This window comes from Balearica regulorum, chromosome 11 (genome assembly GCF_011004875.1).
Source record: "Balearica regulorum gibbericeps isolate bBalReg1 chromosome 11, bBalReg1.pri, whole genome shotgun sequence".
NCBI lineage: Eukaryota > Metazoa > Chordata > Aves > Gruiformes > Gruidae > Balearica > Balearica regulorum.
Window position 1 is genome coordinate 9,573,253 of NC_046194.1, and position 17,912 is coordinate 9,591,164.

The window sequence follows — 17,912 nt, forward strand, 5'->3', positions numbered from 1 at the left end:
ATACCAGTCACAACATAACACTAAATAAGTATAGGTAACTCAAATATATAATGAATCTATTTGGATTAGTTCCATATTCCTTAACATAAGAAAAATGTGTATTGAAACATTAACTGAACTTAAAAAAATAACTTCAGAGGCTGAATAAATTGAAAGATGATCAAAGCAAACAGAAGATGTTATCTGCCCAAAAAGCCTACCTTCTCCCATGGCATCCCATTTAAAACAGTTATCTGATATCCAGAAAAGCAAGAGACTTACAGAATGTATGTTGTTCCACAGGCATTGTGCAAACTTCTTCATACACCTCAACCTTGCTCTGCAATATTTCTAATTGTGATTCACTGTTTTTGGTATAACCACTAGCCCTAGACTAGGAAATACACAGCACTTAAACAGAACTGAAATTAAGTTCAGAGAGAGAAAGTTTAAAGAGATAATGAGTGCATAGCTTAACCTATGCATTAGTCTTTTGGTTCATACAAGGGGTTTTCTTGAAAGAAGCCAATGAAAAACTATATGGAAATGACAGATATACAGAAGAGGAGTTAATTACACAAGAAACTGCATCAGATCTACTTTAGTAACATTAAAAAAAAAGCCCAAAAGAGACTAAACTGAAAATAAACTTACGAATCAGAACCATCGGAATCACTTTCATCACTACTATGTCCCTCTGCTTTCCATCTCTTAAACCTATCAATCAGTTCTGTCAGATAGGAAGTCTTCTTGGCATTTTTCATAATGAATTTGTGCTTCAGAAGTTCTTTTGCAGTAGGGCGCTGTAAGAAACACTTAAATATTTAATGTTATGCTAACATATAATGATTTTCAATGTTAATAGGGGAGATAAAATTAAGACAACTGCCTTCTAGAGCTAACTCATACAGCATCAGGAAATTAGTGAAACAGGAAGTCAAGAAAAGCCAGTAATCCACATGTACGAGCACTCTAAAAATACAATCAAGTCACACACAGACTATACTGCTTATCCTTCTATGCTAGAAGGTACACACCCAGGAAAATGACTAATCAAAATTCTCCAGTGCAACATTTCCTTGTAAGCAGAATTCAGACAGACAGCAAAAGTTTTGCTGGAGAAAAAGATTTAAGATTCTCTCCTCTGTTAAAGCTTCTCTTCTGACATTATCCTAAGTTTGAGTGCGTTTTAGGAAGCTGCCTCTGCTACCATCATGTCTTTCAGCATTCTCCCTCCTCCTTTGAGCATTTTAAACAAAGGAGACTAGGACAGAGACAGCTACTAAAAAGCACTGCTGCAGTGGAAAGTATCGTCTCTAAAATTATTTCAATCATCTATGATGCACTACACCAGCAAAATACTTCACAAGCAAGAGTAGAAAACAAACCTAAAACATCTATATATATATATACACACACACATATCTACTCACAAATGTTGGGTCCTTATTCAGACATGCATCAATGAATTCTTTAAAAGGTTTACTGAATTCTCCTAATAAAGTTGGTGGATTGTTTTTCGGAATGAGAAACAGGACTCTCATCGGATGCATATCAGAGTTGGGAGGCTCCCCTTTGGCTAGTTCAATAGCAGTGATTCCCAATGACCAGATGTCAGCCTGAGAAAGGGAAAAGTTACTTATAGTACAAAATTAAGGGCTATTGTGACTAAGTGTTTAATAACTAAAGTCTTCACATATACTGCATCTATATAATAAAATTAAATTTTTGTCTAAGTAGGTAATGCACAAAGATTCCTTTCTAATACTTGAAGGCTGTAATTCCCAAAGACCTGGCTGACTTAGTCCTTAATAACTTTGTCGAAAATATACAACATCTCTTTTGTTGCACACTTTGTCACTGCTGTTACATTGTCAGCAAGTTAAACACGCACCTAAAGACACATGCTACTGGAAAAAGCTTTAGAAACATTAATCTTCCTTTGATTTTTTTTTCTATGTAACAAACTACAAACTGCCACAAATTTCCTATGTCTAATTCAGTTTTTGTTTAGACAGCAAAACTGCACACTGATGTTTACTTTTTAAAAAGTAAATTTATCAACAAACTAGTTAGACCTGAAACACCAAGTTCACAGTTGTAACTTTCTGAAGAATAATGAAGTGGTATTTATTTTAGCTAAAGGTAAGCATTATATATAAACAAATTCTGTCTTTGTATCAAAATATCTTATGAACTATAAAATTATTTTCTGATGTAGAGATTTTTCTCAAGTGAAATATATACTTGCATGTTTTTAGATACGCTCTTAAGGTCACTAAATGTGTTTCTCATTAAAAAGTGGCTGGCAACAGTTGACTACACTTGGCACAGAAGTCATAAGCCAAAGTTACCCACAGAGTAAACAAGTGTTACAATTTGCATGTCTCCAATATTCCTTTTCTATTCACAAGAACTAAAAATATCTGTATTTAATATTGAATAATTAAAAACTAGCTCACTGTTTATTACTGAAATATCATAACCAGCAATTGTATACGGGAGCAAAACATTTTTAAAGAAGAGATTGGACTTGTAAATCTCTGCCACTACAAAAATGTATGAATTTCTAGTTTATTTTTTGTCATTTTGAAGAATGGAGAAAAGGAGAAAGGTTAAAATTCAGCCCAGATGTCGAAATATTCATCAGTATTAGTCTACAAATTGAAGAGTATCCTGTCCAAGACCCCTTCATCTGTCCTACCAAAGGCTTGCATCTTCTGTGCTTTCCCACCAGAGTTTTGGCATAGATAGAAAATGGAGAGGGGATTGCTCCTGCAACATATTGAGGAGATATGGAAGACAAAAGATTAGGTTGTTGGGAGACTGTAAATAAAGGGGTGGTACAGCCAATTTATACACAGGGCAAGCAGAAGAGGAATTATTCTCACTTTGCCAGGACAACATGCATTTTTTAAAACAGGGTAGAGTGAGTGCTTTTCCAAAATGCCCTAAGGAGCACATCACAGTTGCACCACTGAAACCCTAAACATGAGAACTAAAACCTGCTTCTCCTTATCAGGAACTAATATGCGATACGGACACAGATGCTTTCAACTCTGAATGATTCTGGGAAAGTCTCCTGGAGTGTGACTATCTTCAGCACATGTCAAGTATTCAACAATCTTTTCTTTATGTGCACATCACAAGAACAGTTACTTGTTTACTACTTGAGAAATAAATGGTATGAAATTATTACTTTACGTACACCAAGACTTTTAGATTTCTTGCTCCTATTTAAGGTTGATCTACAGAGTACACAAAGTCCAATGGCAGCACCGAAGCACATTGTCATTTCATTAACCACATGCTGTAGGTTGTCTTGTGGGTGGGTATACACAAGGGAATAGAGAGGACCGTTTCCTCCTTATCATCATTTCTAGCAGCAGTTCCCAACAGAAGAACATGGAGGAGGTCTGCTTTTCTACTGCTAGTTCACATAAGGGAACTCTCCTTTGCAATTAATGTTCCATCAACAGCTCCCGTGACAAAGAAATGTACAAGGTACCACAACGCTACCACAGCTACCCATCCTGTAGTTCAAGTTAGTTTTTTCCTTCTCAAGATCAGTCACCTGTGCTAAAATCTTCAGCATTACAAAGGTCCTCAGAAATGCCATTAAAGAAATGATATCCAGAGCTGTTTAAACAAATCTGAGAAAAGAGTAAAATTTCAGCCACCATCTCAGTTTTACATAAGCTGATAAATTCTGGTGACATTCTAGTTTGTGAGAGCTGTATTACTGTTTGCATTAAATGTGAAACATTTAATTGAAATTAAAAATCAACCAACCAACCCACCCACAACACTGAAAGCAGCCAGGGAGTTTCTCTGAAAGAATCTTAACATGAAAACATCAATTTACTTGGTGAGTTTGCACAGGTCTTGCATGTCAGCACAGTGACATGTAACTATTGTATAAAACCAATTTAATTGTACTTTTAATTTTATTATTTGAAAACCTGTAATATGAAATATACTTTTTTCTCCATACTGATAGAGCTAAAACCACAAAAATCAAAGTCATTTCTGTTGGATCTGCAGATACAAAGAAAAGGTATTCTACTCTCATACTCACTTTTGAATCATATGCTGACTGCTGAATAACTTCAGGGGCCATCCAAAATGGAGTTCCAACAAAGGTATTCCTCTTAATTTGTGTGTCTGTCAGCTGCCCAGCAACTCCAAAATCAGCAAGCTTAACATCGCCTTGTTCTGATAACAAGACATTGGCAGCTGCCAAGGGGAAGTAACAAAATATCTAAATTAGAATATTGCTCTTATGATTTTTAAAGGCTTTAACAAAGTAACATTTAAAATGTTATGCACCTTTTATATCCCTGTGAATTTTCTTCTCCGAGTGTAGGTAGTCAAGACCTTTCAAGATTTCCTTTAGCATGGTAGCAATCTGGAACTCATCAAATGGGCCAGCACGCAGCTTTAGAGAAAAGACACATTAAAATAATTTTAGTCTTGTATCTATTTTTTTGCCTTGTTATGATTTAATTAAATCTTAAACTTGAAAGACTTTTTTAAAAATAACTAACAGAATTCATGAACTATTCAATGAAGTATGGCAACATTCTATCAAAAATATGTGCCACTAGAATGATCATCTTCCTATCTCCTCTACTGATAATACATTAAAAATGCTGTTACTTTTCTAACATATAGAGTATGCACTTCCCCTAGCATGCAATGCATGTGAAAAGCTAGAACTAACTTTCCACAAAGTTATAGCTTCCTACAAACAGCAAACACAGCAGACTGAATTGTGCATTTTAGATTAAGTTAATTAAGAAACTTGGTTTATTTCAAAATAAATTAGTCTATTGACTGTGGGGTTTAAATTTAATGATGCTTTTTTTTCTTCTTCCAGCATTTTTGATTCCATGCTTGCTTTTGCATCAAGAACATAACACGCTACTATAAAGCTGCTAGTATGGAATAAGTGTAAACTTCGCACATTAGAAAGCTATGTAAATAAAACAGAAGCAATTAAGGTGGGTGATTCTGCTATTAAAAAAAATACCAACGATGCAGCACTGAAATAGAGAACACCATGAAATTATGGTATGGCAAAGTGAGGCAAATGAGGCAAAACTTACAAGTTTTATTCTTCTAAAGGTTCAGTGGTTTCAGTTGTTATTAGTAAAAGCTGTTTCATTATTTCTGACACTCCACAGAAGACTATCAATTACTCAAAAGTGTTAGAGTAAGTATCTCACAGCCTCTTTCTCAGACTAAATTCCAGAGCTGCAAACTACTACACGTTCCACATGATTACTATGTTTTTGCCTTCCTGTAACTGAGTTGGTGTGATGTAATTTCGTAAAGAAGTTTAAATAGATTTGTGAAGTTAAGCACATACTTCAACTCTTGCAGAGAGGACCACTGTCAGCAAATACACAATTAACACCATTCTGTAATACTGAAGACATGATATTTTTCCTTCAGAATCACACAAACAAAGACTGAGTTCTATCACCTTACAGGAAAGGGTGGGTCTCCATGCTTTACAGCTGAGCCAGAGCTGTACCGAAAGTATGAGGAAACCACATCCACACACAGTGGACTGTGCTCTTGCCTATAAGCTGCATCTTTCGTGAATGCTCACTATCTTAAGTAAAAGGCACTTTCATGCTTAACTGAAAATACCTGAAGATGGAAAACCCAACACCTTTTAACCAGTTAAAATTAACTGTACTCTGTGGGCACACACTTCATTCATTCCTGAGACATGTTCCCAAAGGAAACATTTTTTATTCAAGTGTAATGAATTCTACTCGGGAGAGGGGGCTGGGGGACGGACAGACAGACAACCCCAAATCCCCCCACATATGGCAAGAACAGTACTTTTCCTCATACGAAGAAAAAAAAATTGCCTTACATTTGACTGAGAACAAATGGATGCTTCCTAATGCTTAGAGACGAACAGTAAAAACAAAAACAACAAAGAAAATCAACATCAATTCAATATAACAGAACTACCATTCAAATTGACACTTTTTGGAGCATTACAATATAGTAGTGATGTAACATCAGCTGCCTCTAGGGACTAAATTTTATAGAGGGATATGAAAGCACAAAGTAAGGTTCACTAGTACTTATAATGCAAAAAAAAAAAAAAAAAATACTTACAAGATCCAAAGCTGACCCTCCACCCAAGTATTCCATTATTATCCATAGTTTTGTGCCCTTTAAAAGGAAGACATGAGTTGTTAGAAGTCCAAGGCTGCCATTAAAATAAATAAATAAATAATTTCAATAAACTACCATCATACTGCTGGGAGAATGCAAATGCAGAATTTCATTAATCAACAAATTACATGTAATTACTTATTGTAGAATGATTACACAGTTCCTGTGTAAGATGTCTAAATATCAACTAAAGTTTGACTTCTGTATTTAAAAGAGCAACAACCCCCCCGCACACACTACCAATCATTTTCCGCTAACTGGTATCTAAAATGATTTCACTTATAGGAATGGAACTTAGAGAAAAAAGTGATTTGGTGGTAGTTTAATTTGAAACTAAGTATTTTAATGTAACATTTCTTACAAAAGACTGTCTTTGCATTACAATTATTAATTCCAGACATCTGTGATACAGAAGCATTATAATTTTAACAGGAACCTTTCATGTAACATCACCACACCTTGCATCTGAGGAAAATACTCAGAACTTAAAATTACTTTTGAGTGAGACTGTGAGCATGAACATGCGTCTTCAAAGACAACCTATGTCGTGCAAGTGTGTATCTAATATGCCCACAAACTCCAACTTAAGTTGTCAGATCCAGCAAAAAGTGAGAATTGGCAGCCCATGAATATGTTTGTACCTAAGGACTTACATCCTACAACAAAACATGCCTGCTACCATAGAGGCAGCTCCGATTTTGAGACACAAAGCAGCACTACAACCACCAGCCAGGAAAAGTCGCACTGCCAGACCTGGAACCCTACAAAGACGTTCAGGTTTCCAAAGTTTTCAGACATTTGAAGTTGGCCATTAAAAGGTCAAGGATAAGAGCAATATAATTCAATAAAAAGTATGACTTAAGGAACCTATCTCAGGATTTTTTTAATTACATTATTTCTAGTAATGTTGCAAAGTGCACATATTCCTTCACTATATGCTATTTGAATCTCAACCCCTGAGAGTACGTGAGTTTCTGTGCTTTCTTTGTGGACATGTCTCAACTACTAGAATACTAGAACTGACAAATGCTTCTAACACTGATTTCTAGATGCTGACTTTGCCCTTGGTATGTAGCTGCAAAAGGTGGCTGTTCATATAAACAAAACTGGAAAGATTTGTTATCAGATTTACAGACCATATATTTCAAAATTGGGATCTTCTGCTATTTGCTTGCCAGAGTTGCCTCACATTTCAGAAGAAACCTAAATATTACTCTATGGGCTACTACTCTAAGAAATTCTGTGAATAAAAATATTCATTTAAAATAAAACCCAGTTATTAAAAATACTGAACCAGACCTGGTGAAGTACCAGGCATGCTGTTTGAGTCTCCAACAAATATTTACTAGTGCTAGTTCTTTATAACAGAGCACAAGCTTATGGCAGAAATACTTTTTAAAGCCTCTTACATTCTACATTGTATGCTTTCCCACCCTATTGCCTGACTAGTGACAGAAATCTAAAGAAAACTCAGCAAGCAAATAAAGGTGCAGTTTCTGAAAGTACCAAATCCAATTACCTTAACAAAGTGTGCTCTATTAGATTTATACTGAATTTAAAACGCACACCATTTATGAGAGCCTATTCCAATATTATGAGATCAGCAGGGAAGGGCTGGCTAATTTTAGCAGTTTTTATAAAGCCCAACTTTGTCAGCTGAGAAGACCTACAAGGAACTCCAGTTTAAGGCAAACATTGTGGTTACCAGACATGTTTGGAGGATTTGACTATTACTTGAAAACAGTATAACGTGAAAATGAATAAGTACAGTGTTTCTGAAATAACGTCTCAAAGAAATTGCTACTATCCACTGTAACCGGGTGTGGATACTTTCTAGCCAGGCATGAACAACCTTTTTCCTAGCTATTTTAGGTCAATGAAGTATAAATAGACAATGTAGAACAAATAGTATCTTCAGATTGTCTCAAAGCTTTGCTGCACAAAATGCTGTACAATTTTAATGCAAGTCTCTGGATGCTACTATAGGAATTCTCCATCATCAAATCTGAAAATTTGAGAACAACTTCAGGCTTGCTTTAATTGCAAAAGAAAAGAGCAAGCCCAGGTGGTTGTAATAGTTACAAGGATAGATATTTAACCCCTCTCGGCTGTATGGCACAAATAGGGAAAATAATAATGAAATTTCAGTCATCAAGAGATCCCCATCTCTATAGGATCAGATGGAAAGCACAGTTCAAGTATTTTATCAAGCTTCACAAATTTGCATAACCAAAACATGCCAGAACTGGGGTAACTTTTAATATGTTTAATCTTTTTCTTGCCTGAACTGATAAAGTAATAATATATTTTGACAAGCCGTTAGGCTTATGGGAAACACCCATTTTAGCTATCTAATGTAACTCACACTGCTGTGTTGCTATGCACTATCGCTTTCAAGGGTACCCTCTACAACCAATGTTTTATTTATTGACGTGTGATGTTAATTGCAATCAAAGTGTAATACAGGATGATGAGACAAATTTAGATCCTGACCTACCACAAACATGAACATCTACAAACATCTACATCAGGATTTTAGTTAGCTTACAGCTACAGAGGTTCCATTAATGCAGCTGTAAGCTTGAACAATCTTACATGCATTTGTGAAAGACACCATATAAAGGTAAAACACTTTAATACCGTACACAAATGTGTTTATTATTGTGCATTCTTTGACTATATACATGCTTGTACATTACCTACCAGTATGTTTGGAAAACTGATCTTGCCAGATACCCAATGAAAATTTAAGAAAAAAAGAATTACTCATATCTAAGATTTAAGATTTAAAAGTCCAAAATTTAAGATACGCACGTAGCCCAAATTACAAAGATATGGGGGTTTTGCACCTTTTTGTGTCACAATAACTGAAAACTGGCATCAGCTTTATCCCAACAACCTCAAGGAAGTAGACTTTGCCATCTTGTACTAATCATAAGGTTTTTCAAGAGTAAAGTATCTGATAACAGACAAATAACATTGCACTGCTAGGTAAAAGTATGAAGGGACTGTCCATATTTTTAAAATCACATTTACAAGTCAGATGTACGAGCTGTAGCTAATGAACAGCTAGGTTGCAGAACATAAGAGTATCGTACTTGCCATCAGCTGAGCTGACTAAGTTACAAATTAGTAAGTCAAGTAATTGAAATAAAGACACTCGTCCCTTCCCCCTCCCAGCCGCAGGGGCACCTGGAAGACCCTGCATGTTGCTGATAAGCTTCAGGCTCCCCAAGACTGGGCCACTCCACTGCAGTCAGCCACAAGGCTAGCTTTGCATCCTGAAGCACGAGGAAACTGTAAAGCTGCAGAACATCTAGAACAGACTGTGCAAAAATAAGATCTCTCACCTGAAATGCTTGCAATTAGAAGAGCTTCACAGTTAACATCTCTTATTTCATGTTTTAGTCATATACAACTTTTAATTATCAAATATGCTGTCTTACTGGAGGAAAAACAAACTGACTACAAATTGATGGTGAGAACAATCTGCTTATTCAAAGCTTACTTATTCTTGGGTTTTTAACCAAATTTAAGTTACAACAGAAGACGTTCCATTACAGCTCAAGTGGATGAACTGAGGTGCACATGAAAAACCTGAAGCCAACACGTGGTCACAGCTGCAATTTCTTCAAAGTAAAAACTATCAAATTTTACAACATTAAGAGATTTAAACCAGATCTAGATTACTCAACTAAATCAAGAGCATTGTAGGCAAACTTGAATGCCTTTGCACCACAGGTTTGCTTTGGTATAGTCAGGAAAATATTCTCTCTTTGATTTAAACAGTGCAAAATTCAAAAACATTTCTAACGCCATTCCTAGAGCTTCAAAGAAAGCTACATGTATGATTAACACATTTTAGTAAACTATTTCTATTCCATAAGCATGATCTGAAAGAGTGGCTCAACTGTTTTGTTTTCATGTAAATAGAGATGCAACATAAAAAAGAAAATCCTCTTAAATTTTGAAATACCTTCTATTTGCTGTATGCTTATGTTCCTTTTAGCCACTATCTTAAAAGTTACTTCTAGGAATATTTTCAGAGATCATTATATATAAAACTAAGTATTCACCAACAAAACCACTTCGAATGTGATCTTTGTACCAGTCATATCCATGGCAAACTGTTATTAATCTCTGCAGCCTAGAAGTTTGCTTTGCAAGAAATAAGATGTCTTAATTTTCAGAATTTAACCTCAATGTTCTTTAACCTTTAATTATGCAGTCATTTGGTACACAGCTGTACCCATTTCACTGTTTCGAAGAGATTTCTACAAGTGTATAGAGAAATTAAATCCTGAATGAAGTACTACTCAGCTAAATACTTAGGCTGACAGCCAATCTCAGAGTAATAGCTAATAAAAAATTAAAAGCTATAGCAATAAAGTAAAAAAAAAAATTTAGACAGATACAACTCTCAAAATATGTTATTACTAAAATGAAAAGGCAGCATAAAAGATTCTTTGCACATATAACAAAGCTAATACACTCTTTCCTCTGAGGAATCTCACAAGCTGAAAGATGTAGTATTAGTAACCAAGGATAAATCTAGCCTAAGAAAAATTTAGAGCCAAGATACTACTTAAACAATCATTTTATTTATTTATTTTTAATAACAGAATTAAAAGTCCTTGTTTATTTGTGGATGTTTTTATTCATTTATTTGGGGAAGAACAAGCAGGAGAACTATCTATCATGCTAGTCTGGGATAAAAAAAGACATTCCTGTGAACCATTTTTTATTTTACCTTTTTTTTTTTTTAAAAAGAGGAATCTCTTAATGGAATGAGAAAGTAATCAAAATTCCACAAACACCTCCCCAAGCTCCACACACAGAAATTTTCCTTCCCCAAAAACATCAGAAGTGTGAAAAGTCAACAAGAGATCAGCATTCATCTTTCAGAATTTATCCATTTATAACAGAAATGGAAAGAACTCCAACAGTGGTGAGGAAAGTACTGCAGCATTAACATGATCCTATATTCACCAGGAATTTTTAAAAAATATAAAACTCTAACCGGAAGCTGATAGTTTTATAGCACTGGTAGAATAACTATACTTGCATATCTAAGAAAAGAGGTAAAAAGACTTGCATAATAAGGCCAAAATCAAACTGCTGTGACGCACAGGTACTTGGGCAGATTTGCAATACTCTTATTGCTTTCAGTACATAAGTTGCTGTAAATAATGAAAATACTATTTTCTTTCCCTATTCAATCTGTGACTTATAAAGCTTTTTCCATCCACCACCCCTCAAAAAAACCCCAAACCACAAAACAAACAAAACCCAAACAAAACAAATCCCCACCAAATCAAGGTTTCATTTCCCCATTTACAGCTGCTGAAATCCCTGTTTAATTCTAAAATTGAACAAAAAACTTTTCCAAGCAAGAAATACTTCTAAACAAATACACTTTCCAAGATTTACCTTGACCTGTTTGTACCTCAGGGCAAACAATTTTACAACACAAAGTTAAAATGTTGGATACCCAGCAAGATAATATTTAGGACTTAGCTCATCACAGAAAATAAAGGACTGTAAAAAAGACTGATCATGTCTGGATCTGCAGTACTATTTGTGCACTGCTCCAGGGGAACATTGCCAGCTGAATTCAAAGTTATCTTGAGAAGAACTAGCTTGTTCTAATATACTACGATGCAGGAAAGTAAATGCTACTACATCTCGGAGCTCTATCAATTAAGAAACAAAACAAGCATCCCACTGATTGAGCCCAGTAAAGAGAAGGAGAGATGGGACATCAGTGACAACTTCAGCATGAAGTGAACTTACAAGAACCCACAGAATACTGAGTGACTAAGTAAACAGCAAAGCCACCATAGCTGTCTTGTCTTGGTCAAAATGAGAATTTAGTATTTGGAGTACAGAAAATTAAATTACCCACTTAGCCTTAAAATATTAAAATTTGAATACTTCAGTAATTTAAAAGAGAAAAAAAGCCAAATCTACACAAAGAGCACTACAAAATAAATTCCGCAAATACTTATATAGTATCACTGAGAAATACAGCACAAGTATGACACAGAAGTATTTCTCAGAGATCTGTCTTTAGAATAATGTCAGAAAATCCACAATATCTCAAGGAGCCAGAAATGCCTGGGGAAGAGAAAAAAAACTCCAAAACAACCAAACAAAAAACCCTTGCCAGCACACCACCATTCCCCCTCCCCCCCCCCCAATCAAACAAACCAAACCCAACCAAACAAAAAAACCCCAAATGCAAGCAAATAAAAACCCCAGACATTTAGGATAGCTCTAACTATAGTTAACATTTTAGCTTGGTTTTAGGGTTTTTTTATAAAAATCATCTAAAACACGTATGTACTGCAGATCATGTAAGCAATATTTAAGGAGATTATACCTGAACAGTTTTGCAGGTTGAAAAGACTTACTCAATATTTTGGATTTCTATAGTTTTTCCTTTTTGTTTGTTTATTTTTAAGTTATGCCTCAGATAACATTTCACACAATGGTTACATAACTCTGATGTCAGTTTTACTTTGTCTCAGGCATACTATGCCGCATCATTACCAACACATTTCTACATGGTGCAGCGTTTCTTTCCATATCAGAGAAAGGTTTTTGTTTCTATAGCTATGAAGCTAATTTTTTCTTCCCCAGAAAGGCCACAGAATTGTGCTAGGGATTGTGGAGGGATGAGAGAAAACCAAAGTCCAAAAGCAACAGCAATGGCAGGAGGACTCCTCCATCAACTCCATTCATTCTCTAGCCATTTTGTGCAAATTCCAGCCTCAAAGAGTAAGCAGCAAAAGGAGCAAAACAAACTGAAAAGCTCTGTTCAAAGAAAAACAAAAACCTCCTAAAAAAGGTCAAGTTGGCACGGTAACTCTTCCTCAACTTTAGAATTTTTTCCGAGCAGCATTCAAAACAACTGGGTGCTAGAATATCTTTCTTCAATACTATACATTACCTTTAAATATGATCCATAGTATTTTGTAACATAAGGACTATCACACTGACTTAAAACAGTTATCTCTTGCTGTATATCTTCTATTTCATCTTCTGCTTCCTCAAGGTCTATGATTTTTATAGCAACCACTTGCTGTGTCCGATTATCAATTCCTTTAAAGACTTCACCAAAGGAGCCTTTCCCAATGCGTTCCAGTTTTGTGAATAGTTCTTCTGGGTCTGCTCTATGGTTCTAGAAAAAAGAAAAAGGAAAAAAAAGATAAGATACACAAGTTACTTAATTTACTTCCAAGTTATTAGCCCTCATCACTTCCCAAAAAGCACATCACCCAGATTCATCATCACTAGAAGGCTCACATCAGATAAATTTCTTTCCTGCACACTAACTTCTAATTCAGCTATTAGTTACAGGACATACATTATGCAATTGTGTCAAAGGTAAATGAGCCTCACCAGGAAGGGAGTCAGGTACAAACCTCATTTCACTTTGGCACATTACAACCCTTTAAAATGAAAGAACAGAGCTGTTCTTAATATTAATCCTATCTGTGCAGTAATTCAGAAGACTGGGGAATGCAATTACTGACACAGAAGCGCTAACATCATCACCCAAGCAGAAAAGGCTGGGCTTTCTACCTGGCCAAGAGCCTTGGGCAGACAAAGCATCCTATCAAGCAACACAGTGTGGAGCTAGCTGTTGGAAGACTGCACTACCCTGTATTCACCGGCAGATTCTGAGCTCTGATAAGATCAGGCAGCTTCAGGGCAGCTAAAAGTGCTGACAGAAAGTAGAGCAAAAGGGACTGGGAGATGTTTGAAGAAGGCTGGAGCAGAGTACTGAAAGTGAGGTACTGATCAGAACTGGCTGGCATCACCCAAGCATGCCTAAAAAGGGGAGCTGAGCACCAGGCAGCACAGCACTGCTGAGGACACCTGGCTTAGAGTCTCTGTTGACTCACTATAAGTTCAGCAGCCTGATTATTATACAAGGATTTTAAATTTCTCAGCTCCATTCAAGTAGTCACGAAGAAAACAAATGAAGCAATTTCTCATTTTCCCTTCAAGATAAAGCATGCTACATGGCTGCTTAGAGAACCTGGTGTATCCAAAAACCAGAGCAATGACTTCTGAAGGATATGGCTGAATTGTTCCACAGTTTAAGAACACAAATCTTTAGACCATACTAAGGAAGTTTGCAGAAAGGTTTTTTAGGAGACAAGACAGATGTATTAACAGAACAGACCACACTTTGCAGAACAACATAATTAAATACATTATCACTGTCAAAACTGGGCAACTCATTGCACAAATCAATATTTGAACAACAAATGCCTGCCCAAAAAAGTCCTCTGATTCAACAGCAACATCTGAAAATACGAAAGAGATGCTTTGCTTTAGATCTTTCTTGCACTCCAAAACTCAGAACCAGCAAAAGAAGTGACAGTTTTGGCAAAAGGAGACATTCAACCCAAGGCACAGATTACCCTACATAATAAAATACTCAAGTATCAACACGAAACTCCAGAAAACATCTTTACACCAGTATTTTTGCAAATGGATGCAAGAATCTTCACTGGGAAAAAAAATATTACTACTTTAACCCAGCCCAAAATGGACAATCTCATTGCCTTACTGGGCCCTTACTGTTGCTTCTTCCCTTCTACCACAACCAGAATTTATTCTACAATATGGTGAGATGAATCAGGAAACTGATTAACCAGGTTTTTGTTAGGTTTGTTTTCAACAGAACCAGTTCACTGCTCACATATACCATGCTGTCATTTGTGCTATCACAAGAGGAGGGAACATGAAGTAGTATGGCAGATTCATGCTGATCTGTGGAGTCAGATTTTTAGATTTTGCAAATATACACAAGACACACTGCTATTCCTGAGCAAGAGATTAAAGCAAAAAGAATGATGAATTTTCTCTTTGCCTACAATGAGCTCATTGCTACTATGCTGCATTTAAAAAAAAAACCCCCACAACACAAACAACCCCCCCCCCCAAAAAACAAACCAAACACCACAAACAAGACAAAAACCCCACCACCTTCAGAGACATAATTAAGCAAAAAAAAAAAAAAAAAAATTTCTTCTGTTGATAGATCCAGTGAAACAAATGCATAATCAAAGCAAATGAAAAAGGACAGGATTTTGATCTTAAATCTGGGACAACAAATATTATTATACTGGGAAAGAAAAAGATTGTAGGCCTCAAGTGCTCATAAAGCTTTTAGTTAGGGGGGGAAAAAAAAAAGTGAATCTTCAAACTGCCCAGAGATAGCCATATGGCCATACACTACTGCATCAGTTCCTGCCACCTTTTCATTGTTAAGACTAAAAAATAATTTTAAAAATTCTGAATCTGTGTTTCAAAAAAATATTGTAGGCACATGCGTGGCAGCAACTGTCACCCAGCCTTTTCCTGCTACTAGAAAAGCTGCAAATTGTCATTTAGCTAACAACATAACATGTTCCTAAACTACATTAGTTGCAACAAGGAATAATTAAATGATCATTCTCCATTTACAATAAAAAGACATACACACACCCCCCAAGAAACACCCCAAGACATACACCCCCCTCCAAGAAACAGAGTTAAGAGAGAGGATTGGCAAAACTTTCCATTAACTCTAAAACACCTATCTTCAGGAAAACTAGCTTCATTTTGTGACAGTCTTGGAGCCTGGGATTCCAGGAATCATTCATGCTAACTAATAGCTATTGTTAATTTGAGATGAAACCTGTTAAACACTTCCAGACAGATAAAAGATAAGCAATCTAATCACAGATATAGTCAGCTAATCCAACCCTTCACAAATGTCTGATGAACTCTAAGGGCAATAGTTGGCTTTTGCTTGGGGAGAAACCTTGAGCAGAAGATTCCTCTGGGCTGCTCAGTGGAAATGCACATCGCTCAGTCCTGTACAACCACTTAATGGTCATCAACAAAACAAGCCAGGCCTCCAAACTCTCCCCCCCCAAGGTACTTCAGGTGAATCAGAGCTTTAAAGGCTACTTGAACTTTCAACAACTCCTAACACCATTAAGTAGGAGTGCTGGAGCATAGGGAGAGATCGGGCACCGCTGGACAGCGCAGAACTCCATGCACATCCCTGGGAGGGAGAGGTGAAACAGAGGGGCATCAGAGGAGAACAAACTGTGCAGGACTACTAGAGGAAAGAGTCACATCTTTCTATTCTGAGAAAATCCTCTCACGGCAAGCAAAGTCAGCTTTACAGCTTCTGTTATTCACCAAGGCTGACAAGGGACTGTAGGACACTCCAGGATAAGGGCAAATATTTGTGACCAACTATGGCTAATATTAAGATAACATCCCTTGGAAAGGCTTCAGACTTAGAACGCTACATAACTTAAAACACGGCCTTAGAACAAAGACTGCATTTTCAAACAGATTTGCTTTTACCTTTCTCAATTTCCTTGTCTTCCTGTAGAGCAGTCTGAAATATTTATCCTACAACTAATAATAATTAAAAAAAAACCCACCACGACCAACCAACAAACAACAAAACTTTAAAAGACTACTTGTTAAACAAAGGTAAATTTATGTAAAGCAATAATGCCAATCTTCCTTCTCCAGGTATAGAAAAGGATAGAGATATTTTATACAAAAGTGTGTATACACACCCCCAACACATACCAATAGATTTTTGCAGCAGAACTGCCAGCTAAGTTTCTATTATGGTAGAAATTAACATTTCTAATACTCTTACCACTCCTGAGCAAAACAAGCAATTGTTACTCCCTGTTCTTTCACAGATCTTTCACTGAATGGGGAAAAAGGTTTAGAAGCTTTGAAAGTTGCCTGCGTGAATAATTGTTTTTTTAAAAATAAATACTGGTTTCTATGGGGAGTCATCTCTGCTGGGCAGCAGATGGTAACAATACAATAGACAGCATATGGACTCCATCATCACCTCTCCAAAGATAACACCTATAAGTGGACAAATCAGGAAGAGAATCTATTGCTCTTCCCCTCCCTAAGCCCGTTTCCACAGACAAAAGCAGCAACAAGTATGACAAGCACAGGCACATTCGCATGCCAACTTCAATCTCGCCAGCATGAGTAATAGTACTAGCACGAGCGTGAAAATACAAGCCCTCTGTATAGCTTAGGAAGTCCACCATTTCACCAGTCCAGCACAACTACACAGACTGTGTTAGCGTTCTGTAAAATCTCTCCTCCTCTTATCCAACCATGTGCCATTACTGCATGTGTTTATACACATATGTATGTACACATGCAGAGTCACAGGATTACAGCGTAATTCGGCTTAGTAGGGACCTCAGGAGGTGACCTAGTCCAACCACCTGCTCAGAAGCCCCAAACAAAAAAACACCACAGCATAATTTTTGCCAGTATACCTGCAGTAGTTGCATCAAGTATTCTGCCAATACGGCTTATATAAGCATTTTCTTTTTATTCTGATAAACACAGCTATGCAGCAATGTCCTGGCTGCATTCTGCTACAAGACTGGCTGGCTGACTCACTTTCCCACCTTCACGCACCTGTTCTCCAAATTCTGCATTCTTCATTTGAAACAGAGTTAAAGTACACTGAACATCTAACTTCCAAGATTATACAGATACCTAGTAACATAAACCAAATTAGAGGAAACAATGTTAGACTGCTTCAGGGTCTGTCAGTGCAGGACAGCTTTTTTACAGAAACAGGTCTTTTAAGAAGGTTCATTAATGAATTTCATGAAAGAGTACTGAGTACAACCGGATGAAAAACCAAAGCTTCAAAGAATCTT

General features: G+C 36.5%; 1 protein-coding gene across 2 annotated transcripts in view; it reads right to left on the reverse strand.

The window, feature by feature from the left end:
- The window catches only part of STK26 (serine/threonine kinase 26), a 32,141-nt gene that overhangs the window by 3,364 nt on the left and 10,865 nt on the right, over nt 1-17,912 (reverse strand). For both annotated transcript variants that reach the window (XM_075763197.1, XM_075763198.1), the window contains 6 exons: nt 13,133-13,363; nt 6,121-6,177; nt 4,309-4,417; nt 4,058-4,215; nt 1,413-1,598; nt 634-782 (listed from right to left, as the gene is read on the reverse strand). In XM_075763197.1, the coding sequence (XP_075619312.1) occupies nt 634-782; nt 1,413-1,598; nt 4,058-4,215; nt 4,309-4,417; nt 6,121-6,177; nt 13,133-13,363 (890 nt within the window). The remainder of the gene's footprint in view (nt 1-633; nt 783-1,412; nt 1,599-4,057; nt 4,216-4,308; nt 4,418-6,120; nt 6,178-13,132; nt 13,364-17,912) is intronic.